Source organism: Paralichthys olivaceus, chromosome 14 (assembly GCF_024713975.1).
Source record: "Paralichthys olivaceus isolate ysfri-2021 chromosome 14, ASM2471397v2, whole genome shotgun sequence".
Lineage (NCBI taxonomy): Eukaryota > Metazoa > Chordata > Actinopteri > Pleuronectiformes > Paralichthyidae > Paralichthys > Paralichthys olivaceus.
This window is the reverse complement of record NC_091106.1, coordinates 13,132,206-13,158,220: the sequence shown is the minus strand read 5'-3', so window position 1 is coordinate 13,158,220 and position 26,015 is coordinate 13,132,206. Positions and strand designations below refer to the sequence as shown.

Sequence of the window (26,015 nt, the reverse complement as noted above, 5' to 3'; positions counted from 1 at the left end):
CCGTTACAAAAAAAAGATACAAAATAAAAATCCGCCAATATTACATTTCCTCGTCGCGCAGTTATGACGTCGGGAGGTGAGAGTTGAGCCTGCGTTAGGAAACATGTTGTGTAAGTCATAATAAATCCATGGTAACAGCTCGTAGCTCTCTCCAAAGCTTCATCTTTCACTTCAGGACGACAGGACGACAGAGAAGGACCCGGACATGTTACTGTCTTCAGTACGGACCGCCATGTTCTGCGGCTGTAGAGGCGCCAGCAGAGGATTTCAACACAGCAATGTGAGTATACAGCTAGCCGGCGGTTAGCTAGCTAGCTAACTGGGGCAGCATTAAAAAGGTCAGACAGTTTGCAAGTTATCAAAACATATCGGGCATCATTGAAAAAAGTTCACGCAGCTACATGTGCAGCGTTTCACCTTCGTGTTTGAGTCTGCTGAGTGTTGTACTCATCAGCAGTCACGTCCGCATGTATGGGATAACGTGACCTCACCATCATTGTTTGGAGCTGGAACTGTCTCAATAACAAAGCTGCAGGGAAATCACAGTGATAAACACTTTGGGGGCTCTAATTGTGTGAATGCGCTGATTGTGAAATAAAATATTTAATTCATTAGTATTTTGTTAAAATAATAAATCCTGGATCTGTCCCTGATTCAGATCTAAGTCTAAATTCCACATGTTCCCCCCCCTGACCCATTGTGACTCATTCCACAAAGTTTTGTGGTAATCCATTTAGTTTTGCATCATCTTTTTTATAGATAAACGGACAGGGATGAAAACATCCTTGGTGGAGGTAATGATAGCATTAAAAAGAGCTCATTTTAATTGCAGTTAAAAAGTTTAAACAGCAGAGCATTTCTATGCATCTTATAGGAATCAAATAAATGTAAATTTTCATCCCAGAGGGTAATTACACAATATTTAAAACAAAATACCAAGGGCCTGTCTCATTTGATAAGTACTGCATTGTGAATTGCTGCCAAAATAAAATCTAAAACAATGATGGAAATGTTAGTTTGTATATCTCACTATAAAGAACACAGTCTGTGATATTTGCTGCAGCTGATCTTCATATCAATCCTAAATTTGGTACAGTTGAGGTGTTATGTTATTGTGTGTTGCAGCATTAAGATTTTCCCTAGTTGGAATTTAAGGACATAGCCCAAACCATAGGAATATCCACATACATTGACCATAGTGATGTACATCGCATGTGACAATTGTTGTGGTAATTACCTGAATGACAGTTCTTTCTTGTTTTTAAAATCTTTCTTTCTCCTGTTCTAAAACAGCGGAGTCCACAGCTAAGAAAATGGCTTGTGAAGAGAAGTCAGAGCACAATCGCAACAGAAGCGGAGGCTGCCTCCGTCCAGGCGGCAGCTTCTGTCCCCAACGTCGCTACAAATCGCATCCTAGGTCGCTGGTTACTTGGCTGCAGCGGGCTGGTTGTTGGGGCTGTTGTCTTGGGTGGTGTCACCAGGTGACTTAACAGTATATAAGGAATCATCCCTCTTGTATTTTTAAGTGCTGCTGATAGGTTCTTACTGTGTAAGTGCCTATGTTTTATTCAGGCTCACAGAATCTGGGCTCTCCATGGTCGACTGGCATCTGGTGAGAGAGATGAAGCCGCCTCAGTCACAAACAGAGTGGGAGGCTGAGTTTTCCAAGTACCAGCAGTTTCCTGAATTCAAAATGTAAGACCCCGTTATTATCAAGACATACACTTGCACAGGTTTGAAGTCACGAATCATCAAAAATCTACTTTACTACAGTCACTTTGAAATTGTTTGATCACAGACTAATATTTGACAACTAAATTTAAGATACATATACAAGCAGATTTATATTTTAATCGTATATAAAATCTGCACTCTGTACAAAAAAATATGGGTTGACTTTTGAATTCCCTGTTTCACTTTTGTTTTTCGCAGAATGAACCATGAAATGACTCTGCCAGAGTTTAAGTTTATCTTCTACATGGAGTGGGGTCATCGTATGTGGGGCAGACTGGTTGGTCTTGCATACATCCTCCCCACAATTTACTTCTGGCGAAAAGGATACTTTACTCGCTCCATGAAGGGAAAAGTGCTGGGGCTTTGTGGATTTGTCTTCTTCCAGGTAACACTCAGTGGTGATGAGAGAGAGAGTGATCGTTGGAAATTAATCCCTATCTCACTCTTAGTCTTAGGTTTTTCTAGAGCCAGTTGGGCCTAGGGTTCTAAAGAAAACACATGAATGACTGTCATTGTGCGTCTCCTCAGGGCCTTCTGGGATGGTACATGGTAAAAAGCGGTCTGGAGGAAAAGCCGGAGTCTCATGACATCCCACGAGTCAGCCAATATCGCCTGAGTGCTCACCTTGGTTCTGCTTTGCTACTCTACTGTGCCAGTCTCTGGACAGGGCTTACTCTGCTGCTGCCTGCACATAAGGTACAGACACCCTCTTTAGCTTGCTTATCAAATAACTGTTGTTGAGTATTAGCAAGAAAAACCCTTCTGAGTATAGCCTGGCCAATATGAGATGCTGACACTGATTGTTGGAAGTAATAAATTACATTACAGATAAATTCACCCAATTTTCTTTCTAGATGTTTAAACCGTACATACATATACAATGGGGTCCAAAAGTCAGACTATTTATCAATTCAGGGCAACTGGTCTCAGACTTTTGCACATTTTATTGCAAGGTGGTTTTCCTTTTTATTCATGTCTGCTCTCTGCACCTGTTTCTCAGATAGCAGAAACCAGAAGTCTTATGCAGCTCAGGAGGTTTGCCAAGGGCACTGGTGGACTTGTCTTCCTTACTGCTCTTTCAGGTACTGACCAATTTTTTTGTCAGTTCAGTGTCAAAGACATAATTTAGCCGGAGATAGCACTGATCAATATCTGCAGTCAACCATGACATATGCAGATCTACACCCAACTCTGTCAAAAATGCTTTGTTGCAGGTGCTTTTGTTGCTGGTTTGGATGCCGGGCTGGTGTATAACTCCTTCCCTAAGATGGGAGAACGGTGGATCCCTGACGATCTGCTGGCCTTCTCTCCCACCCTCAAGAACATCTTTGAAAATCCCACAACAGTGCAGTTTGACCACAGAATTTTGGTGGGTCATCATTTCTGAAAAGAAACATTTTGGGCAATATTTTAATTTAAACATCATTTGTACCCCTCTCCTTCATATTTTCAATGGAATAAGAGGCAGCAGTTGTTGACAGTCTTCTCTCTCTTCTTTTTGTCTCTAGGCCATCTCCTCTTTGACTGCAATTACAGGTCTCTATCTGTTCTCAAGAAGGATGATGTTGCCCAGGAGAGCAAAGGTCGCCATCAGCCTCCTTGCGGCAATGGCTTATGCACAGGTAAGCTGGAAGTCATCCCAGAACCATATAAACTCAAGTCTATTAATCTTCAGTGTTATTAAATTCAAATTATATTGTACTCTTCAGGTTGCCCTCGGTATCAGCACCCTGTTACTGTATGTCCCCACCCCACTGGCAGCAACTCACCAGTCTGGCTCCGTGGCTCTTCTCTCGCTGGCTATTTGGGTTCTGGCAGAGCTCCGCAAATTACCAAAGTAAAGGCCTGCTCCTTTACTGACAAATCCAGTCCCCATGAGCCACAGCTCAAGTCTCTAAGAGTCGTGACATTTTGAACAAGGCATTTTGTAACTACTAGAAAAAAATATTAAAAACAAATGTTTTTCATTTAACAGTGAAGTATCTGTCCTGTTGGTCACAGTTATGCACACAGATATGAAAGCAGGGCTGTTATTGTAGTGCTGTGAAGGGAAATTACACAAATACATTGAAGCTGTCATCAAAAGATATGAAATTAATTTAAGGTGTTTTGCAAGGAATTAAAAAAAGGCCTGCTAAAGCAAAAACAAGTGATATCTTTCAGTTTCTGTTCAGCTTTAATGACACAGCCACAGGATTTCAAGTTTAGTATACAAACTGTATTTGGTTTTAAAGACTGAATTACTTTTTTGTTCACTTACACAGTTTTAACTGGAAAGAAAATCTTGTTTCCATGTTATTACTCACCTGTTGCCTTGTGTCTCCTCGTACACTGCCTGTTAGTTGAATTAGATGTGGCTGTTGGGATGATGTAAAATGATGTACATTTAAATTATGAACCATTTGTTGCTGACATTGTATTGACATGATGTGAACTATAATGGAAACTTGATTAATGCTTTGTACTGTATATTTAGACATGTAGAGCTGAAAGCACTGTCTTAATTTAATAAAGACAAATATGTACAGTCTTTAAAATTCAAACTCCAGTCCATTTTGCATAGTAACTGTGATTTTTATTGTCTCTGTACAAAATATACACATTTTTAAATACGTAATGCAACCAGCTGAGGCTAGCTAACTAGACAATTGGTACAACGGGTTAGTAGGTTTTTTATTGTTCTAGACACAGTACATGCGGGTATAGACAGGTTTTACTCTTGGTCGGGAATGGAAGTTAAAAAACTGTTTGCAAGGAACAATCAGAGCCAAACCACTTTTTGTCCCCATCCTCGAAATAAACAATTAAAGGAAGAACATAAAAGAAAATCAATTGCAGGTTTAGAAGTGCATATTTTCATCAGGGCCTTAGTGCACCCTTATAGTGTGCTCTGAGAAGAAGGTGAAGTTGGAGGTTGAAAAGATGCTGATAACAAGGGAGAGAAAATTATTGCTATTCCACGTTAATGTCTGCAATTAAAAGACACTGCAGCCTATTGAAGTATAGCTCAAGTGCCTCTGGTACTCAGAGTCCTAGAGTGAAAAGGAGCAAATTAATAAATGGTTGCAAATTCTTCAAAAAAAAAAGATTTATTCATGAAAAGCCTAACGTGTGGGTTCACAATCAAAAACTACTCTTTAGTGTATCCACAGTGACAATTTACCAAACCTATCTCTGATTGCACCTTGCCCTACTTAATACACAGCATCTCCCTCTCTCTTCACCCACGGGTGGGCTGCATGTCTTAACATACCTCTTACATCTTCTCTTTGGTGTTACAGAGAGAGGGAGAATAAGGAATGAGAGGGCGGGCATAAATTAAAAATGATTAAACCATCTCTCTCACTCTAACTAGTACACACCCACATACGGTGACTTTTTTTTAAGGTGAATTAAACAAATTTGATGTAATAAGGGTTTTTCAGAATTTTTTTTTTTTTTTGAAGTGGTAGAACCTGCTACAACCACATGACATTTCTGATTACAAGAAGTTCACAAATACAATCTGCGATCTAATAAATTCCCCTCAGATGTGTATTGATGACTAGTGCGACTGTGGCATGCCAGTCCCTCTTTTTAAGAGGCTGGGATGGTCTCGTCAACTACTGTGCAATCCCCACATTTGTACTGTCTAATACCACACCACTGGGAATACTAGGAAATGTACAATAGATAGTCAATAGACAACTACAGCTAAAACTGTAATAGTTTGGAAGGCCGGGAATTATTCTACCAGAATAATGAATGGAGGCGGGTGTCCCGTCACATCAGGTAAGAATGGATGACATCTCTTTCTGTTACACATGCACACACACGTACACAAAGGGTGAGGCACCTGTGAATGACTAGGAACAGCAGACAGACAAGCAGACTTTGGAGTATCTCTGTAAATACATAATTGGATATTAGTGACATCATCATGCGATATTGAAATCAGTTCCTCGTGGAAAACGACAGGTTTGAACCAAACAGGATCACTTGGATTTCCAATTCATCAGCTGTTCGCCTTAAGAAGTGTCTTTCTCTCTGTCTTGTCCACTAGATGGCAGGAGATTTGTTTCTATTATCACAGCCGGTGCATGAGCAGTTCGATGTTACCCACTTGCACAAAAGCAGGATCAGATTCACAAATCCACATCTCAGCTGTCACAGGGAAAGAAGGGAAACATGTTCTTAGGTTACGGTCTGGAGGAAAACTACTTCCCTATTGAGTTCAGCCACGACAGGCTGTGAAAGTTCATCAATAATAGTAATAAATAAAAGTACAAAAAAAAAAGAGTTGTGGGGTCTTGGTTGTGCGAGTTTCTTTGAAATCCCTGCTTGCCATCTTTCCTTGTATCTCTGGGATAAAACTTAAGTTCTGCATGATGAGGAAGGAGTTTGGGAAACTCCATCGTTTCCACTGGGCGTCCGGGAAGAGAGGCCTCTCCGTGCCCTAGGGACTCTCAGCTCTTAAAAGAGACACAAGCACGAGTGCTTGCAGGTCAGAAATCAGCCACACAGACACACACATTCACAAACTCTTCAATCTGGATTCCGCTTACACACGCACACACACGCACACCCTCGCTGGTGCCAGCGTCCTAACTGGTCCAGATGTTTAGATGACATTGTCAAACAGCTGCATGGACTGCATGATGTTCTCATCCTAGACAGAGAGGAGAGGTTTAGATGAGGAGGCAGTGTTGTGTCTCATTATCACTTACCCACACGATTCCTGGGAAAACCAGCTTTCACTTTTCACTTTACCTTTTTGCAAGACTCTATGAACTCCTCTATGGTGACCACCCCATCTTTATTCCTGTCCATTTTCTGAAAGTAAAACACGACAGCCAGAGATGAACTAATTGAAAAGTTATTACACATTATGTACATTATATTCTTTTATAGAACAACATCAAAAGGACTTCCCTGGTTTCATGAATCCTAAAATGAAGGGTTGAAAAAAAGGTAAAACCTGGAAGAAGCTTTCCACATGTTCTCTTGGGGCGTCGTCCTGCATAGTGGGGTATGTGTACTTCCCCATCATGTCATAGATGGACTTCATGATGTCCAACATCTCCTGCAAAGTAAAGGAAGCAAAATAAAGCAGAGGATTGGACTGAACTACAATTACCACCCTTTTTTTCCTCAGATTCATGAGGTCACAATGACCTTTGACCTTTGACCACTGATATCTAATCAATTAATCTTTGTGTCTAAGTGACAACTGGTCAAAATGTGTCTGCTTCCCTGACAGTAGACTTGAGATACAGTGTGTTCAAGAGATATGTCTTGTGAGGCTGAGGTGGCATTGACCTTTGACCTTTACAATCCAAATCTAATCAGTATATCTGTCAATCAAATGGAGCGTTTGTATATAACGATAAGGAGATATGTTCAAAAGAATGGGATGGACAATCCCAAAAGAACTGACTATTATTTTATTTTCATTTTTCCTCCTCTTCAGGCTAAAATAACATTATTTGTTTTATTTTTATTTAATGTTATTGAATATTTATTTTATAATAGCTGATAGGTATAATAGTTATAGAAGTGAAATCATAGTTGCGGCCATATCACAAGTTATGTTTGACATAATGGAGCAGAGTTCTAAAAAAAAAAAAAAAAGGTTGATATATAAATTGATCAAACACTGAGGACACCTCCTCATTGTCCTCAGTAATCTCCCCAAATTACTTTAAGTCTAAGATAGATATACTACTGCTTTAATTCAGAGCTACTGTATCCAGGCAACATGTGTGAGTTACCTCTTTGGTGATGCAGCCGTCCTTGTTCAGGTCGTAGAGGTTGAATGCCCAGTTTAGCCGGTCATTAATGGTCCCTCTCAGGATGATAGATAGGCCAAATACAAAGTCCTGAGAAGGCAGGGGGAGCAATTTACTGTATTGTTTTGGTATTACTTAAATCTCGACACAAAAAATGAAGTCAAATCTTTATCACAGCATGAATCTCTGTGGACTGTCGTGCAGAGGGAACACGTACAGTGCAGTTATTTGTGTGATGACTTTCACTGGACCACACGTTCGCCTAGAAAACGGACATAAGAACATAGCTCACCTCAAAACTAACCGAGCCGTTCTTGTTGGTGTCGAAGGCTTCAAACAGGAAATGTGCATACATACTTGAATCTGCAACGGTAGAGACGCACAGTCACCTGCGTGCCCTCAGAACACGAAGCCTTTGAAGAGCTGGGATTAGCAGCGAGATAAATATAGCCCAGATATAAAAATAATTTCAAATACAACTGGAGGCGAGTGGTTCAAGTTAAATATCATGGAAGAAAAATTGCCTTGCCTTTTCTCTGTGCACGTACGATATTTCAGCAGAGCACATTTACATTGAGTTAATTATGTTCCAGTCTATTGTGATGATGAAAAGCTACACATGCACCTCTGCAGAACCAAATAAATGATGCTGTTTACACGTCTACCTGTAATTCATGAAGAATGACGACAGAGTAACGTAAATGAAAGTGTTACAGATGGACCTCCTCAGGTTTAAAGGTAAGAACTGACAACTCACCTCCCTGAGGAAAGAACTGGGAGTAAATGTTCTGAAAGTTCTCCTCATTCACCACACCACTCGGACACTCCTGGGACACACATGTGTGAATTTAGAAAACTAATTTATTCTCATCTAGCACAGAATAAACAAAAGACATGGTGAAGACACCAGCTCTCGCCAGGCCGACTCTGATCTGACTGTAGCACCACATCTCTTTTTTTCGTTTATTCATATGTTTCTTATCACTTCTGCCAGACCTACATTTTTGAAGCCCCTGTAGAGGACCTGCAGCTCCTTCTTCGTGAACTTGGTCTGCTCCTGCAGCTTGTCCATACTTTCAGGGCGATGGCACACGGTGGATAACTCAAAATCATCTTCCACGCTGTCTGTGTGAGGGAGAGGAGAGACCAGAGCTAGTTTGCATTCATCACCACTACACCCACTAATTACCACCCCCGGGGAAGGTCAGTGACCCGGGCACAACATATTTTAATTAAGTCATCAAACTGATAGTGAGCACATCATACACTACAAGTCCTGAATGTCATACACAGAGCAATTTAACATTCTTTCTCATAACAATGTTAATCATTATTTTATTATTTCGCTGAATGAAAACAGGAGTGAATGCAATTTTCTATACATAATCATGAGGGTACATAGACCAAGCAACTTGCCTCACATCTTTGTTCCAGTAGAAGTTATATTACATCCTATCACAAAACACAACATGGGGAGTAAAATATTATAAGTGTCTGGGGAGAGTCCTGTAATGTGGAAGCGATAGGATTTAGTTTTGTAGAAATTAAAATTGCAAAGAAGACATATTTTTAAAGGGGAAACTAACAAATAAAGCTCCCCCATCCAATATACACATGTACCGTATAAAAATATGTCATGAATCGTAAGTTCTCAGACCTCTAGAACCTGCTTTTGACCTATCTTTCTCTCTGACACACAGAGGTGTGTGCAGCTTACAACTTTGCCTGAAGCCTAAGTTTAACCTAACCACAATTCACATCTTACCCCTAACCTTAACCAGGACCACAGCAATTATGTTTTGCCTCATTAGGACCACGCAGACAAAGACACATGTTCCACTTCCTAAGGAAACAGCATGTTTCAAATCACAAAAAGTACAAAAACAGGTCTGACCAATTCACCCCAATAACACCAGGGTTTTAGAGATTGTGGGGTTGAGTGTGTTTCTGTAGGTTTGCGTATGCACTGAATGTTTCGGGAGATGTCTCTATGCGACAGCCACACAGGGTGTCAGGGTGAAACTCATGTTGCTGATGAGGCTGGACACATGGCAGGAAGAAGAAATGTATAGAGAGTGAAGGAGCACTTGCTTTGACTGATAGAGGGGACAACCGTGGGCTTGCAGCACGGCAGCAGCTTGAGGAATCGCTGCTTTATGGTTTTTTTGCTTTGGCTGGTGGAAGGATTACCTGCAATCGCCAACCATAGCACAAAGGTTAGACACACACACACACACTTTTACACATTATGTTTCCACATGCACACATGCCTGAAAAACCAAACACGCACTTCATGCAACGCCTGGTGCAACAACAGACCAAATCATGCCGTTTAGGCAAACTGATAACTGCTTGCCGACCTGGTTCAGTAATGGGATACCACTTCAAGCTGTAGGTGTCACCACACAACGGCAGCACAGCGCGGCCACTAGAAACACAGTCCCTCTAATCGGACCACTCGAGGTATTAGGAAAAATGACAGACAGCAAACCTTTAAAACAAAACCAACATCAACAACAATAAAATTCTCTCTGCTTGAAGGAGGACGTCATCTTGCGTCATTGTAGAACATTATTTGCCAGATACATACAGAACTGCACAACTGCCTCAACTGAGCCCAGCACGCCTGGCACCACAGCACCAGTTCAACTTCATGTAGCCTGTTTACAGAACAATAATGGCAATCATTTGGAAGATGTGAAACAAATACGCACGCCTGCATACTTACTCTTGCCTCTTAGTTTCCATGGTAACAGTCCCCTCACCCCTTTCAGCAGGACCCCAGCAGTCTGAGGGATGAAGGCCATGATGGGGTTAAAACCAATACAACCGCAGTACCTCCACTGACAACCTCGCTTCTGTGATGTGTCCGGCTGTTCTGTGAGTCTGCACCACGGAGCCTCGGGGACTCGGCTCTCCTGACCTCACAGGATCTGGCGTCATTTGGAGCCAGAACAGGCCGAGCCCATTGTCCAATAGATGCCAGATTAATACATCCAGTCGCTTAGCACAGGCCCTACCCTCTGCCTCAGGGTCTGTGGCGTCTGTGTGTACTTGTGTTTATATATTTCTCTGGACCATTGATGAGCATAGACCTTACGAAGTGAGGACATTTTTGGAAAGTGGAATTGTGGCCGATCCTCACTTATTGGAAGGTTAAGACTTGGTTTCAGGGTTAGGGTTATAATCTGGTTTAGGTCAGGGTTAAGAGTTAGGGTTAGGCATTTAGTTGTGATAGTTAAGGGGCTTGCAAATGCATTATGCCTTGTAGTGTCCTCACTGAGACAGAAGTACAAAAATGTGTGTGTGTGTGTGTGTGTGTGTGTGTGCAGTAAGAGCACATTATCATCCCTTTTTCCATAAGGACCTAACAGCTCACACAACACAAATGAATGTCAAATACTGTGACCGACAGTCAAAGGTGCAAAAGTTTATCTGAGGACTTTAGGTAAGACACAAGAGACCAATTCTGTCAGGAGCCATGACACCCTCTGCAGAGGATCAGCTGATTTGATCAAAAGCTCCAGAATAGCTACTAAATGACCCTGAGATGAGATTGTGCTGTTAACTTCAAACTTGTTTACCCTGGCTAGGGAGGTTATGTTTTCACCCCTGTCAGTTTGTTTGTAAGCAAGATACCACAAAATACAACGGAACTCGTTTCTATGGAATTTAGTGGAAGCATGTGGTATGGGTCAGGGAAGAATTTCTGATCTCCACTGACCACTTTCTTTAACATTGTGAGTTATTCATTTATAGACAGATCATAGATATCCCAGGGAATAATTAATTGATCTCAATACAATACTGACACATATCTGATATCTATGTGTGTTTGTAATTTGGTGCAGCTTCATTTGATTTTTGCAGACCTTGGTGGTGGTATGCGCTCTACTGAGCGCTAATCTAGTTTTTGTATTCCGTACTGTTGTTAGTTTTATTTACTGTATGCATCTTATTTCATAGGTTCGTCATATGTTTTACAAATCCTGATATTCAAAGCAAACCTCATCAAACCTCACTTCATCCACAGTCAAATAAATGTACAATATTTAAATTCATAAGGTATAGTTGTGAAATATCATTTTTATCTCGTCCAAGGAGGTTCTTTTTTTCCACTCCTTTTTAATCTGATTTTAATGGCTCTGAAAGCCTGGATAGTAAAATACAGTGTTTTACATTTTGTATACAAAATAGACTCTGCCTCCGCTGCATCGGACAGTTTGAAATACTTTAATGGACCATTAAAGCAGAATCTACTGACAGCTGTAACTGTTTAAATATGATCATTTTAGGACAGAGACACACTTTCTCTGCCCACCCCTCATGCATCTGCATCTCCTCTGTATTTTTGTCCTTTTTGCTGGTAATGAAATTTCTTGATGTGACGCCTCTGAGGAAATGTCTTGGCCCAGTCTCTCTTGGAAAACAGATATTTGATCTCAGAGGGAATAACCTGATTTTTAATAAGCACATACACAAAAGCATATCTCTTTAAAATCTATCCATCTATTCATCTATCTATCCATCCATCTAAATTAAGCTACTGTTGGTTTCTGTCCCAGCTGTTTAAAGCTCAATTAGAATACATGAGACTCAGTAAAGATGGTTTGTTGAAAACAAGTAGGTTACTGTCTCCTGACGCTATTGAAGTAACATGCGATCAGTTTGTTCTGAAGCCATTTGAAGTAAAAATTGTTTTTTGAGATTGCCCTGAGTAGATGGAAAAGTAAAAACTGTCTATTGCTCATCAGACACAGGTTAAAAAAAGGAAACTTCCTGTGTTTTAAGTCATTGTGCAGCGATATGACAAGCGACAAGTAATGACTGCACAACTAGAGTTCAACAGTTTCCCCCAGGGTACACTGACAGACCATCACAACTCTTCAGGAAATATATGGAAAACAGTTATGGCTTGGTAGCAACACATTTTTGTGAATGTGTCGTAACTTTTAAAGGAGCTTAATGTTTCATGAACCCATGAGATCAGAGATTTTTCTCCAGGCACATGAGGAACCAAGTTATTGCTCAACTGACGCATTATTACAGTTACAGTACAGTACAGTATAATATAAAGTACAATGCTGATGTAGAAACAGAATGGATGTGCAGTTCCAACACTCTGACACATCTAACGATGAGAGAACTTCAGGAAACCGTTTCTGTTATCAGCATCAAATTAGAACTTCCTGCTGGATCAGTTGGTTTCAAATGAGGCTGAGGATTTTTACTTAATGTCATTCATCTCCTCTCATTGTTAACTGCGCTCCAATACTGCGTTTCCATAAAGATGAGGGACTCACAAGAGGCAAAGAAACAAGAAAAGAATGCTCAACATCCAGGTGAATCGAATGGCTCCTGCAACACTGCAGCCAACATTTCCCATAGTGCATCTCTTTGAGAAAACCTTGTGTATTACATGTTTGTGTAAGTCATGCAACATGATGGCTTGATTCCATTCATGTATCTTGATGCTTATCACACCCCCTTATCTCCTTCTTAAGCTTAGTCAACATAGATGACAGCACCAGGGTATTTGCTCCAGACTTTGCAAAGCTACCATAACAGAAGCAGAGGATAGAGAACAACTCCTCCAGATGAGCAAACTGATCTTGATGTATAAAATGTATAAGATTGGTGGAGTGCCCCTGCAAGATGTTTAAAGTCTGTGTCTGTCTGTGATGTCTGTTAACCTTAACTTGCAAGTCTGTGTGGGAGTATGCCAGAGAATGTGGAGGCACAACACTCCACACAGAAAGGCCCTGGTCGGCTGACAGGTTCGAGCCCAACCTCTTGCTCTGAGGTGACAGTGCTCACCAATGTACCCCCATATACAAATATCTTTTTCCAAGCACGTGTTTCCGATACAATTCACAGACACACTCACATGAAGTTAGTTTTTAATCTCCTTTGTGTCATAAATGCAGCAGTTTGAAGATTATGCATAATAATGTGGGCTAGAAACATGGACACTGTATGTGCTCTAGTATTTCAGTCTCAGACAAAACCATTTCCATGCACTCGCATGGAAACACACACACACACACACACACACACACACACACACACACACACACACACACACACACACACACACACACACACAAACACACAGTACGCAGGACAATAAAGACTTTGAGTACCATGACAGCTATTTAACCTAAATGATACTCCAGACGCAGAAGCTGAGTGTTCTCCCCTAATGTCCCCTTACCACACTCCTCATTTTGATTTCTCTCCCACCGCCTTTCTCCTGTTTTCCTACCGTTTCTCTTACCTTCCACTGAAAGGTCGATAAGCCCCAGAAAGTGCATCAGTTTGAGGGAACTGCAGACCACCAGGAGGATGCCCACAGTCTGCAGCCCCTCCACCTCCCACTTGTCTTTGAAGAACAGATGCATCCTTCCCAGTCCTCCTCTGTCTCCGCTTCTGTCAACAAAAATCTTCCTTTTGCACCCCGGGGCAACCACGTTACCCCCCTCCTCCTCCCCCCCAGCTCCGACCAGGAATGCACCTTCTTTGTCGCCTGAGTCTCTCCTCTCAGTCTCCCTCTATGTGCCGGCACTCGCCCATCCTAACTCCTCACGGTACCCCACCCGTTCTCCTCAGCGAAGGTGGATTGTTATTCTCCTCGCTTCTTCATCCAGTGGGTGTGCGTGGCAGCAGGACTGTCGACTTGCTGCTCCACTCGCTTCGCCCTCGAGGCTGTCAAAGGTTGTTTAAGTTCCAGGTGAAGTTTGGACAATTCACTGTGTACGTCCTGGCAGGTTGGCGGATACTGTTTTCTCACTCTCTCTCTCTCCCTCTGTCTCTGCTGTTAAAGCTACCGACTCTCCAACTCTCTCCACTCTCTGCCTGTCCTCCCTCTCTTTCTCGCCTTACCTCCGTCACTATACTCCTGCTGTGTCCCTCCCCATGCTTAATTGGGTCAGTGATGGGACTGAGTGAAGGGAGGCAAGAGGAGGGAGGTGAGACATGGAAGGAGGGAGGGGGACCATACGAAAGACTTTTCTAATTGGGAGAGGAGAAAGGAGAGAGATGGTGAAAGGAGGGGCTACGTGGAATGAACAAAGAGGAAATAACATCAACCACGAATGTAGCAAGGACTGAATGAAGGACAAAATTAGGAGAAGAAGAGAAGGACTAAGAGGAGGGACACTTTGACAACAGAGAAGCAAAGCATCTGACCAAGCGGCAACTGTGGACAAACTCACAGATGTGCACAGAAACACGCAGCCCGGGGGTGCAGTCTGGCTATAACATCTATTGCATATGCAATCCAGTGCTGTGGGGGATATTTCAGCTGGGACTGATGTCACATCTGGCACATTGACATCCTACCACAGATAGAGACTAGCTCTAAAAAAGTAGGACTTCATTCATCTTGGCGATCTATTTTGGTCAAGATGCAATGGATTTTTGAAACTTGCCATATGGAATTCATATAACATATGCATACTTAGGCTTGAGCCTTTAACCCAGGGGTATTCAATGTGCCAGTTACAAGCTCTGTCAGCATTTTATAAACCACAGTGATTTATCGGCTACGCATATAGCTCCAGGTCAGGACGGGATAGTGTCTGGACTGTGGTCAACCTATAAGTAACTTCGGGTTTAACCTTTCAACACCGTGTATAAAAGCAAATGGCGGTTAACATCATGTGACCAGTTTGAGCCAGCCTGGGAGGCAATTAATGAATACTAAAAAAGAACTCAGAAATATAAACTACCCAGAGTGCCCAATTTGCAGAGATGTTTTACAGTGATGAAAAAGACCAATCTCCAGCTTCTTTACAGTCCAAAATATGAAGCTACACTGAATTAGAATGAGTTGCTGGGGAAAATGTGTCTGGATAAAGTTAGCAACCCTTGGTGGAATTTGGGTCTCCAACACCGTTCACAAGACAGCGTTCAAAAAGTGAGCTCATAGCTAAGAAGCTGAGAGTTTGTGTAAAAGAACCATCACTGATATAGCACAAGATATTGAAAAAAACACTGAAGTAGTTTTCTCTCTGACCAACAACTGAGGAACAGACAAAACAAATACAACCCAACTAGTGAGTTTGTGAATGAGATTAATGCCGGGTCAACTGCAAAGGAGTTACGCTGGATTTTCTCAACGAGAACAAAAGCCTGATATGACGTCTGAATATGATGGAAGCCAGCTGATGCACCTGACAACCGCCCCTGCTACTGGTCCATTCACTGTGTGTACATCCTGAGGATTTTTGAATTCTGAGGAAGTTGCACCTTTTAACCTGTTTGCTTAAGACCAAATGATTCAAAGCTAGATAACCAGCAGTGAGTAGAAACATCATCACTCCCACCTGACATCAGATGCCTCGCTGAAGAGAGACACTCCCAGCCAACACATTTCAAAGGTTAATGTTAAATAGATTCTGAATAATTTAGAATGACCCTCAAAGGATGTTATGAAAATTCAAATGGCCCTTGAGAGGAAAAAGGCAAAGATAGTATAAGATACAGGCTTTTACCCCTCTGAAGCATAATGTCAATGTGGAATTTGACAATGTAAATGATCAGTAAGAAACATTGATGTTATTCATCAGTATCAAACCCGGTCTCAACTGTAACACGGTAAACGGATTGAGTATCAGTCACATTTGTTCCTTTGAGAATGTCATTATGCAAATGAGCGTTTCCATTTTCTGTGAGTCATTAACTGTTTCGGTCACAGTTGCTCTGAATCTTTACTGCCACAGCAAACCCTGACCTTAATGTATATTACCTCACATAAAAAGGACTCTAATGAGTGATTGCAGTGACGTATACAAATTCTAAATCTGGGGAAATCAAAACTCTGGTATCAGATTGGTACTGAGCTGAGGTATCAGAACTGTAACAAGCAACAAAAAACATAATTACTCTCCTCCACTCTTGGTAATTTCAAGAGTTTTCAAATCTGACAGCCCAAATAGCAGTTAAAGCATCACTTATGTGCATTCTCCACAACAGTTAAATGTCACTGTTTCACATTTTCTGAACTGTTATCACTATTTTCTAGGTTCAGGTACAAAAATAACATGATTATGGAAAGATCATGGATCTGGGGCAAATAGAGATCCAGCTGACAGAAGTCAAGAGGACTCTATCTCTTAAAGGTCCAGTGTGTAAGATTTAGTTGAAAGGATTTTTTGGTAGTTTTTTACTGTCGTCCAAACCGGACAAACTAAAACCTTTTGAGTTTTCATGACAACTGAAGTTCACCACAGGTTCTCTTTCTCGTTTGGAAGGGGAGGGTGAAATGAGGAGTATTCTGCTGCAACATGCAACTTCACCTCATTTGTTGCAGCAACTGTCTTTTGTCAGACAGTCTCTAGATGCAGAGAAAAAATGTTCTGTCTATCCCTTAAAAAGAAACTACTAAACTTTGAAAGCAGAAAGTCATGCCAATTGACCTTAAGTCCTCTATCACCTTCATCATCCCCTTCATGTTCAATATCACCTCTTGTTATCAAAACTGGAACGAATGTTCTGCACAACATTGAATGACCAGATCATTAAAGGGATAGTTCACCCACAGATGAAAATTGACTCATTATCTACTCCCCACCATGCTGATGGAAGAACTGCTTGTGCTTGTGAACGTGGCTTGGGGCTGAGGATAACAGCGAACATTTAGGCTAAAACATGGTATAAATGACGAGTCAAATTTTAATGTCGGGGCTTACCGACACTTGGGTGACACCACAGAAGCATGTTTTCTGTTGTGTTTGAAAAAATGGTCACCATTTATTTTAATTGTATTGGATTAGGTTGCAATGCTGTTTACCCCTTAGACTCTCTTTTGTGGACTCAAACACTTCATCCACGCCTCCATGGGCAAAGTGGTTAGTATAGTTAATGAGTGAATTTTCATTTTTGGGTGAACTATCCCTTTAATTTGACTTAACGATTGTACATTGTACATATACACATGTGTCTATCTCTCTGTGCCAGGGAGTAGGTAGACCTGGCGCTCGACAGAACGAAACCAGGGTATGGAGGGGAGGGTAAAATGTGGAGCTGGGGGAGGCAGAGAGGTCTTCGGAGGGCTCTACGTGTCTGTCGTGTGATTAATGTTTCTCAGAGTCAAAATGAGACCTAGAGCCACAATATAGCTGCAGAGCCTCAGGGAGCACACATCTTAGAGCAGCCTTGTGAGACTAAACAACCTGCACTCACTCAGAAACAGACTTATGTTCTTTGGTACAGAAAATGACAAGAGCAATGATTTTTGCAGTCGCAGAGTGAGCTCACGTCTAAAGTCAGAAACTGGCCCACGGACATTCGAGGAGTATAACCGTCAATCACTGTCAAATAACGTGAGGGAGAAAGGTTTGGCTGTCAAGGGCTAGAAACACAGTAAAGGAGGACGACCATTGCTTCGGATCAGACATTATTCCAGAAGTGTCTTTATAATCATGAAGATTGAGATGATTGAAGAGCATAGACATAAATGTTTTTTAGAGAGATTTCTAATCTATATATCATCACATTAGCCTATGTTTTGCATACAATTGTGGGTGTGAGATAAAACAGGTGACATAGTCAAGCCAGTAAATTCTCAAACACAGTCTGCAGGCAGAATGAAATGGAGGATGAAAGTGTGAGAGATTAAGGCTGGTCGCAGCTATCTGTCATTACCTCTTACATAATGCATCAGATCAGGATATCTTCCTCGCGCTGAGACAGAAATGTAAGATCAATACATTACAAGTAAACAAAAAAGAAATCTCAATCATTTCTCTCTTAAAACTTCTCTCAGACATGATTCCTCTGTGTTTCAGTCAGGCTCCGGCTTCTGAACTTACTTCTGTTGTCGTCGTTGCTTCTAAAAATGGTAACATACATTTTAAGCTTCCTCCATTATTGCACCGATTGTAACCCTGTATCCATTGATTTATTTGCTTGCAGGTCAAAAGATGCCCAGACGTCTACTGTAAAACCACCGCGGGCTCAATTTAGCTTGAACATTTTTTAAAAGTCTAAATTACATATAACCTTTGTTCCAACAGCATCTCAATGACTATATGTCAGTGTGTATTTAGGGGCTGGATAATAGTCGTGCATCTGAACGTCAAAACAAGTCTACAGCTACCTTGACTCTCTGTGAGGCTGCACTTAAACACAGCCATGCTTTGAGTTAAACACTAATGACAGTGTGTGACTATGACAACATGCTAATGGTTATATGTCAGTACCATGTTTGCTATCATAAGATCCAATGATGACAAAACGTGGAAAGTATAGATCCAGGTAATCCTGACATTTCAGGGCAATACATTCAGTAACTGCTGAGATCTATGCCAACCTCATGGTGGTGCTATAGAGAAAACGACAGGGGTTTGTCAAAGTCATTACGATACTTTTTCTCAGGACCATTAATATTTATAAATTTCATAACAATCCATCCAGCAGCCAATGACTGCCTTCCCCCAGAGCCAGGCCATTACCGTAGTTACAAATGTTCAATGTTAAACCTAATTTAGCGCCGACGTCTTTTTAACTACAAATCACCACAGTGAAGCATCTCTGGAGAAGTTAGGAAAACAACAAACACGCCTCCACAACTGCCTGCACACATGATCACGCATCCTCATCACAATTGTATCTGCACTACATGTCCTCACACACATCCACACACATGTTCACACACCCTCTGATTGGGTTAATCAGTTGTACTTAATTAGTCTGCATGAGGCATATTTTGCCTGAAGCCAGACACACCAAGTAATTGAAATATATCCATATTTAGACATCTACCTGAGCAATTATTCCTCTCCAAACTGATTAAAATGTCTAAGAGGTGTGTGTGTCTCTGTGTGATTGTGTGTGTGTGTGAATGCGTGCTCTGAAGAAGACGCAGAGGAGGTCATTGATGAATGGTGCTCAAAATTGGTTAGTGTGTTTCCAATTAGATAAGTGAAAGAAGAGAACCATTTAGGTAGATCATTAGGTTTTGAGGATATTTTTAATACAGCGATGTGGGACAAAAACAGATTCATTCTACTGAGGCTCAGTCCTTTCAGCACAAACTACAGAGAGCTTGTAATGAACGGTTTTCTTTGGAAAGAGCTCAAAATCAGGAGCGATGGAGGGATCAGAGGGTTTTCTCCTCTGAGGAAATGAGACATGGTGGATTATTTCTGTTTCCATGAACAGCACTTGTACTCAAATTAAGGTTTCAATGGTTTAAGTTAAACATTACTTTTCAGGAATGTATAGGTTGTTGGCAGTACTTCTTGTTTATGACGGGAAAAAACATATACATGTGCAGGAGGGGTAGATGTGAGGCGCATTTAATCAAGGGTTTCTTCTTGTAGAATTTTGTTGTGGGAGAAGAGTAATGAATCAATTATTGATTCAATCAGGCGTGTTATTACTTTCATTCATTAATTCTTATAGTTTATATTCAGTTAATGTTTTAGTCATTTTACCCAAACACAATCAGCTGTTTTTAATAAATTATTAAAAAAATAAATTATTATTCAAAATTTGGTAAATGAATCCTGTGTATTTTCATTAATTTATTTGAGTAATTTTACCTAAAAGTATTAGTTTAGTTTTCTGCCATAAAAGATTACTACAATATCAGATTTTTTTCAGCAGTCAGTATTAGAGGGTAGTAGTTGATTAATCATTGAAGAATTGAAATTAAAAATTAATTGGTGATAGATTTGCGGGGTTGAATAATAATTTTGGGGTAAAAATGTGAAATAATATCTGTTCCAGTTTTTCAAAAGTGCATATGTTCAGGTTTTTCCCATTTTTCACAATCATATTTGAACATATCTTTGTTTTGGGCACCTGCTTGTACAAAACAAGACATGTATTGTGTCAGCTTGAGCTCTGGGAAACTATAATGGGCAATTTTTAACTATCATAAATAATAGAAAAATCTATTAATGAGGAAACTACTCAGTGGATCGATGATGAGAAAAAAAAACATGCAGTTGCAGCCACTAAAGAAACACTAGACTGGAGTTGCATATACTGCTGAGTCTTTAAGGCACAAAGGCTGAAAACCTGTGATCCTCTCAACCGCATATTGCAGCAATTAACCTTAACACCTGAAGAGGGCAGTGCAAGGTAAGACATTTGATTAGCAACATCATTTTCAACAGTGCAGCTCACCTTTGGCTATGCTCTTTGTTTCAACCCTTCATTTAAATTCAGCTCCACAGACCAGAATACCAACGGGAGGGTAATGAAAGATCACAAGCCATTAAACAATGTCCAACACACACACACACACACACACATTCAAACAACACAGGGGTAAAGTAACACTCGTGTTTGTTATTATGACACCGAAACAGAATTAAAGCTGTTTTACTTTGACCCTTATTTCTGTCGATCCTTTGCTTTTAAGCTTTTAAAAAAATGCATTTAGTGTTGTTGAGTGGTGTAGATCAGTCGTGTTAAATTGGGTTTGCATCACTCAAAACAATCCACTAAACTTGTTTCTGTCAAATCCTAAACACTGTGCTCTGCTCCTTCCTGCCAGGAGTCAAATTAGATAAACATCCCGAACAGGTCGATAACAATAAAGAAAAAGATAGAAACTTTCTAGCAGCCGACAGGGTTTGAATGTCAGTTGTCTGTATTTTTTAATACATTGCCTATATTTTCACAGTGCCAGTGCTTGCCTAGAGTTCTGCTTGTAGGATTGAATTATTCTGGGCCTCTTAACAGAACGTAATCCTTTCAGATTACTTGTAATTGGCCTTAAAAACATCACACCCAAGAGTATTTTAACCCATTGTTCTCTGCCTGGGAACATTGCTGCTTTCTATCCCCTTAGATGAAATATTATTCAGTTTTGTGCTGGTGAATGTAACACAGAAAACCAAGAGATGGAACATTTATGAGTTTAGCTGCATGCGGGGAAACGTCTTCAGACAAAAGACTAAGCTATGTTGACGCAAATATTTGAAACTCTAATAACTTAGAATGAGATATTTTCAAGGACATGTGCGTGAGTGCGTGTGCGTCTGTGTAGGAAAAATCATTCGTTTATTCTCAATGTTATCATCTCCCTGCAGACGTGTGTCACAGAAAGAGCAGCAGAACATCAACAACCTCTGCCATACAAATAGTCTCTCTCCCTCCATTTCTCTCTCACACACACACACAAACACACATGCACACACACACACACACACACACACAACTTCTATAATCAAATTAAGGGAAGGGGAGCCAGGAGATAGACAGCGACAGAAAAGGGGAGGAGAGACACAAATAGAGAGACGAGTTGTGTATTAAATATCCCCTGTCTGATCCTCCTGTGTCCTGGGATCTCATCTTCTCGCTGGCCAGCCATCAGAGGGGTGAGAGAGAAAGAGCCTCAGACAAGGACAACAGGGACAGTCTCCTTTACTCCCGCTGCAGTCTCATGACTGTTTATAAAGTTTGCCACGTCCAGGATACTTGTTGTCCGAGCTGCTGTTAGAGGGGACAGTCCCTGCAGGCCTGCCCTCGTATAAACTTTCCCTAACAGTGGAGAGAGAGGCTTCTTCTGGCCTCTGAAAACAAAACCTTAAACAATGATTTCTCACAAAAATCTAAAGCTTCAGGGGAAATATTGTGTTCTGTTAGGAGTCAAGGCACTGGTATGGATGAGTGACACAGAATACCATCAGATCTGACAGTTAGAATGTCCTCAGACCACCACAGTGTGTGAGAAGTGATGTGGCTCACGCTAAATGGACTACACGCATGCACACATACACACACACACGCACGCACGCACACACACACACACACACTGCATTCTCCATTAGCCTGCCTATCTATTGAAGGGCAATTACAACGAGGGAAGATGGAGGTGCCTCTGTGTTTGTGTGTTTGTGTATTTCTCTGTGTGTGTGTGTGTGTGAGAGAGAGAGAGGAGGGTAAGTAAGTTAATGTGTTTGTGTGTGTGTGTTTGTGTGCCTGTCTGCTTGGACATAAATGGCTCCTTTGCTGACCGCCAAGCAATTTACTTGCACTTATCCCCCTCTGTCATAATGTCTCATTCCTACAAACACACACACACACACACACACACACACACACACACACACACACACACACACACACACACCCCCACACACACACACACACACACACACACACACAGTGCTGATCACAGCCAAATATTATCTTAAGCATGACAAATGATTTGCTGGGTTTTATTGTATATAGGAAAAGGATGTTGTTCCATTATGGAGGTAAAACTAAATTGCTCACCACAGACAGTCATTTTCTATCACAGACATCACTTTGTCCAGCTCAGGCAGTTGCTGATGAACAGATTCCGGAAGATTTTTTGATTAATCCAAAGTGTCTCCATTTACAAGCAGACCTATGAAAGGAGGACACAATAGTAAATGCAGCTGATCAGCCCCATAATTAAAACCTGTTACTGGATTTAAAGCTGCAGCTGCTCTGTGCTAAGATTATTATAAATGAGATCTATAAAATAATACATGCTAATATTTAGTATGCAAGTTTACAAAGTTTATCCTCTTAGTTTTCCACATTAGCATGCTAACATTTGTAGCATAGAAGTTAAACTTGTGCCTGTTAGGAATGGGATGTTTGCTTGGCGATGTTGGTTGCAGCTTTTCTTTCTGAAACTGTAAAAGTGACGTGCAGTAATTGAGCCATGACAAATAACGACCAACCACTGGACTCAGCCCACAGAACCCAACTCTGCTGCACAAAGAGTTGTTCTTCCTCTTGTTTATTTCAAGTTTGATAAAACTCGATTCAGTACACAGAACCCCCAAACTGGAGAATCAGCCGTCTTTGCAGTTGTCGTGAACATGCTGTCATCTTGAGTAAATGAGTCCCTGCTGCTGCTTCAGAGCACTGGTAGCCTGTTAATTCAATGTGTATTGATAGTAATCATAGTGCATGTCCATATATATATTATTATATATTATAATATAATTCAACAATATTTTGGTCATGAACCTAAGTGGAAATTGACTGACGGACTGAAATGAACATCTCTGCAGAGCTAACAGGTGGCACAACAGAGGTGAGTCCGGGAATAAAAACACTTAACATAATTATAATGAAATAGCACAATTACAAAAGTCATTACTCTGAAATTATTCATTTTTTCAATAGCCTCTTTTTCATTTGGACCTCAACACGAATTTAACATTCTTTCTCGACTGTGTGCCTCCTCAGTGAGAATCATATCCTCACTTCTACACTGGGAACTATAGGGATCAAACCAAGGGAGCAAAACAGAAGATCACCGTGGAAAGTAAAAGATTCGATTGTGCAGGCTGCTTTGACATATGGTTCACATTCTGCTGCTGGTGTGAGTTGATATAAAGGTACAGAGAGATATCATAGTTTCAAAGTCCTTATATAAAGAGATGAAGCCGTGCTGGAACGTGTCCCTGACACCCAGGACCTCATCCAGCTCAGTGCCAGTTCAATTTATTCTCATATTAAAGGATGAATGAGACAGTGGGGCACATGGCAAGTGGCAAGATACCACACCTTTCATTCAGCATGTGAGTGATCAGGGACAGGCGGCTGACTGCAGCACTTACAGCAGATGTTTAGTTTCTAAGTAGCTTCTAGTTAGTTGCAGACATCCACTGACAGAGTAAGATGTACATTTCAGTGACAGGAGCAGACAGGAGGAAATCAAGTGGTGTATCTTTTATCGGAGAACACTCAGATAGACTTGCCTTTTGTATTTTCAAGAAGATTAAGCCGACAGGAAGTGTTTTGAGAAGATAGAAAACAGCCCCATGAGCATCTCACGGTACAAACTCTTCCATTTCCACCTCATAAACTTGTAAAGAACACACTCCAGCCATTAGCCATTAGCTTTAAATCTATCAGATCCTTGTAAACTTCTTGTGCCTCACATAAAATATGCATCCTCCATCACACACAGCAGACACTCACGTTGTCCCTCACTTTGACTTTGATCACTTGTGATTACAAAAGTATGAGCTTGCAGCATGTGTGTGTGCATTAAATCATCGTAGGGTCAGCAACACAGCTCATTAACGTAATGGCAGTCTAGCAGTCTCTTTATCTTGCTTGTCTCAATCTGTCTCAGCAGAAAATGACAGTATTCAGTCCCTCATACAGAAGGAGGGAGAAAAATAGAAGTTTCAAGAGCGATCATATTTGATCTGTTCTTTTTTCTATTCTAAAAATGTGCATTGCATTAGCAGAAGGTCAGCTTTGCTTACACCGAACTAATTTTCCAGACTATCTTCCATCTTTAATTTTTGCCATGCCACTAAAACCAGTAACTCATGTCAGCAGACCGATGACAGTGAAGTTAATCACAGACACACAGACAGTGTGACAAGCACTGATGAAAAAGTGTCAGTTTAACTCATAAACATAACATAATGATATTGTTGATATTGTAAATGAGTGAACATTACATAACATACATACTATTAAGATGGTGGCCCCCTAGGAAGCAACATCATATTTAGAGGAGATGGAAGTCGCGGGGGAGAAAACAGAAGCGTCCCACCCAGTGGGGGGGTTAGGGGCTAGGCTAAAGGTTAGCCCATGCAGAACACCATCTCCCACCATTCTGCCTGCTTATGTGTGAATCTTGATACAAAGACAGAGATGTGTGTATCAGGTGTACATCACATGCCCTTATATGGAGTGTGTATTGGTTCTCCAGTGAGCACATGATTCTCCTGATGGTCTGAGCAGCACAGCCGTTCTGCCATCTGGACGAAGTTCCTCGAATAAAGAGCGAATTCATTAGCGTAAGTACTCACAGGGGAGTTGGCACACACTCACACTCACACACACACTAATTAAGTTAGGGCCATTTTTGTTAACGTACGGTCAAAATATGCCAAAAGGCTGGTGCTCTGAGCACAAATGAAGCCCCCACTGTGTGTTGTGCATGCGTGTGTATGCAGGGAGCTTTAGCATAGAACACAGGTTTCCAAGGGGAAAAACTGTGTGTCATAGGGAAGATGACAGAGCTGCTGGCCAACCTTGACAGCTGGGTGCAGTCCAACAGGTACATCAGGGATGGAGAGTGTCTCTTATAATGTAGCATCCAGAATAATCTAACAGCGCAAAATGCGCAGTATTTTTATTTTGAACAAATGGCATTTATATCCTTTGCCTAATGACTTAAAATCACAGCAGCTCCTGCCAGAGTCCCTTTGTGAGCAGATTCCAGAGTGTGCAGGGCAGTCAAGGCAGTGGGCAGGGGGGAAAAGAAAAAAGAGAGAATGGAGATAAGAATCCCATCTTTCCTTTTGTCACCAAGACAGAGGAGATAAGCGAGTGTGTGGTGACAGCACCTGAAGATGAGCCCAGAGCAGGACGAGCAGGACGAGCAGGACGAGCAGGACGAGCAGGACGAGCAGGACGAGGACATTTTCAGTCATTTAGAAAATGTTTCACATAATATGATTTTTATTATAATTACTGATCCCAATCACCCGGGGCCTCTGTAAAGTTTTGGCCTGAACTGAAAAATTAATTTAGTGAAACACTTTT

General features: G+C 41.2%; 2 protein-coding genes across 7 annotated transcripts in view; one reads left to right on the top strand and one right to left on the bottom strand.

The window, feature by feature from the left end:
• Positions 1 to 47: 47 nt before the first annotated feature.
• cox15 (cytochrome c oxidase assembly homolog 15 (yeast)) lies at positions 48 to 4,271 on the top strand. The gene is made up of 9 exons (XM_020094092.2): positions 48 to 280; positions 1,294 to 1,481; positions 1,573 to 1,695; positions 1,933 to 2,119; positions 2,263 to 2,430; positions 2,735 to 2,816; positions 2,949 to 3,103; positions 3,243 to 3,356; positions 3,444 to 4,271. Exons 1-9 carry the CDS (start codon positions 206 to 208, stop codon positions 3,573 to 3,575), a joined length of 1,224 nt encoding a protein of 407 aa, XP_019949651.1. The 5' UTR covers positions 48 to 205; the 3' UTR covers positions 3,576 to 4,271.
• Positions 3,806 to 26,015, bottom strand: part of LOC109633923 (A-type potassium channel modulatory protein KCNIP2) — an 85,995-nt gene continuing 63,785 nt past the window's right edge. For 2 of the 6 annotated variants that reach the window (XM_020094127.2, XM_020094110.2), the window contains exons 2-8: positions 8,503 to 8,627; positions 8,260 to 8,329; positions 7,795 to 7,865; positions 7,485 to 7,592; positions 6,692 to 6,796; positions 6,484 to 6,546; positions 3,806 to 6,382 (exon numbers count right to left, since the gene is read on the bottom strand). In XM_020094127.2, coding sequence (XP_019949686.1) covers positions 6,335 to 6,382; positions 6,484 to 6,546; positions 6,692 to 6,796; positions 7,485 to 7,592; positions 7,795 to 7,865; positions 8,260 to 8,329; positions 8,503 to 8,627 — 590 coding nt within the window. In that variant the 3' untranslated portion in view covers positions 3,806 to 6,334. Of the gene's footprint in view, positions 6,383 to 6,483; positions 6,547 to 6,691; positions 6,797 to 7,484; positions 7,593 to 7,794; positions 7,866 to 8,259; positions 8,330 to 8,502; positions 8,628 to 9,589; positions 9,693 to 13,779; positions 14,946 to 26,015 lie in introns of those variants that run through there. The other 4 variants (XM_020094136.2, XM_069538519.1, XM_069538520.1 and 1 more) reach the window with 4 other exon arrangements.

Coding starts and splice junctions, on each gene's coding strand:
- cox15 (XM_020094092.2), top strand. CDS start 206: ATGTTACTGTCTTCAGTACGGACCGCCATGTTCTGCGGCTGTAGAGGC. Junction 281..1,293: donor GAGGATTTCAACACAGCAAT/GTGAGTATACAG, acceptor GTTCTAAAACAG/CGGAGTCCACAGCTAAGAAA. Junction 2,120..2,262: donor GTGGATTTGTCTTCTTCCAG/GTAACACTCAGT, acceptor GCGTCTCCTCAG/GGCCTTCTGGGATGGTACAT.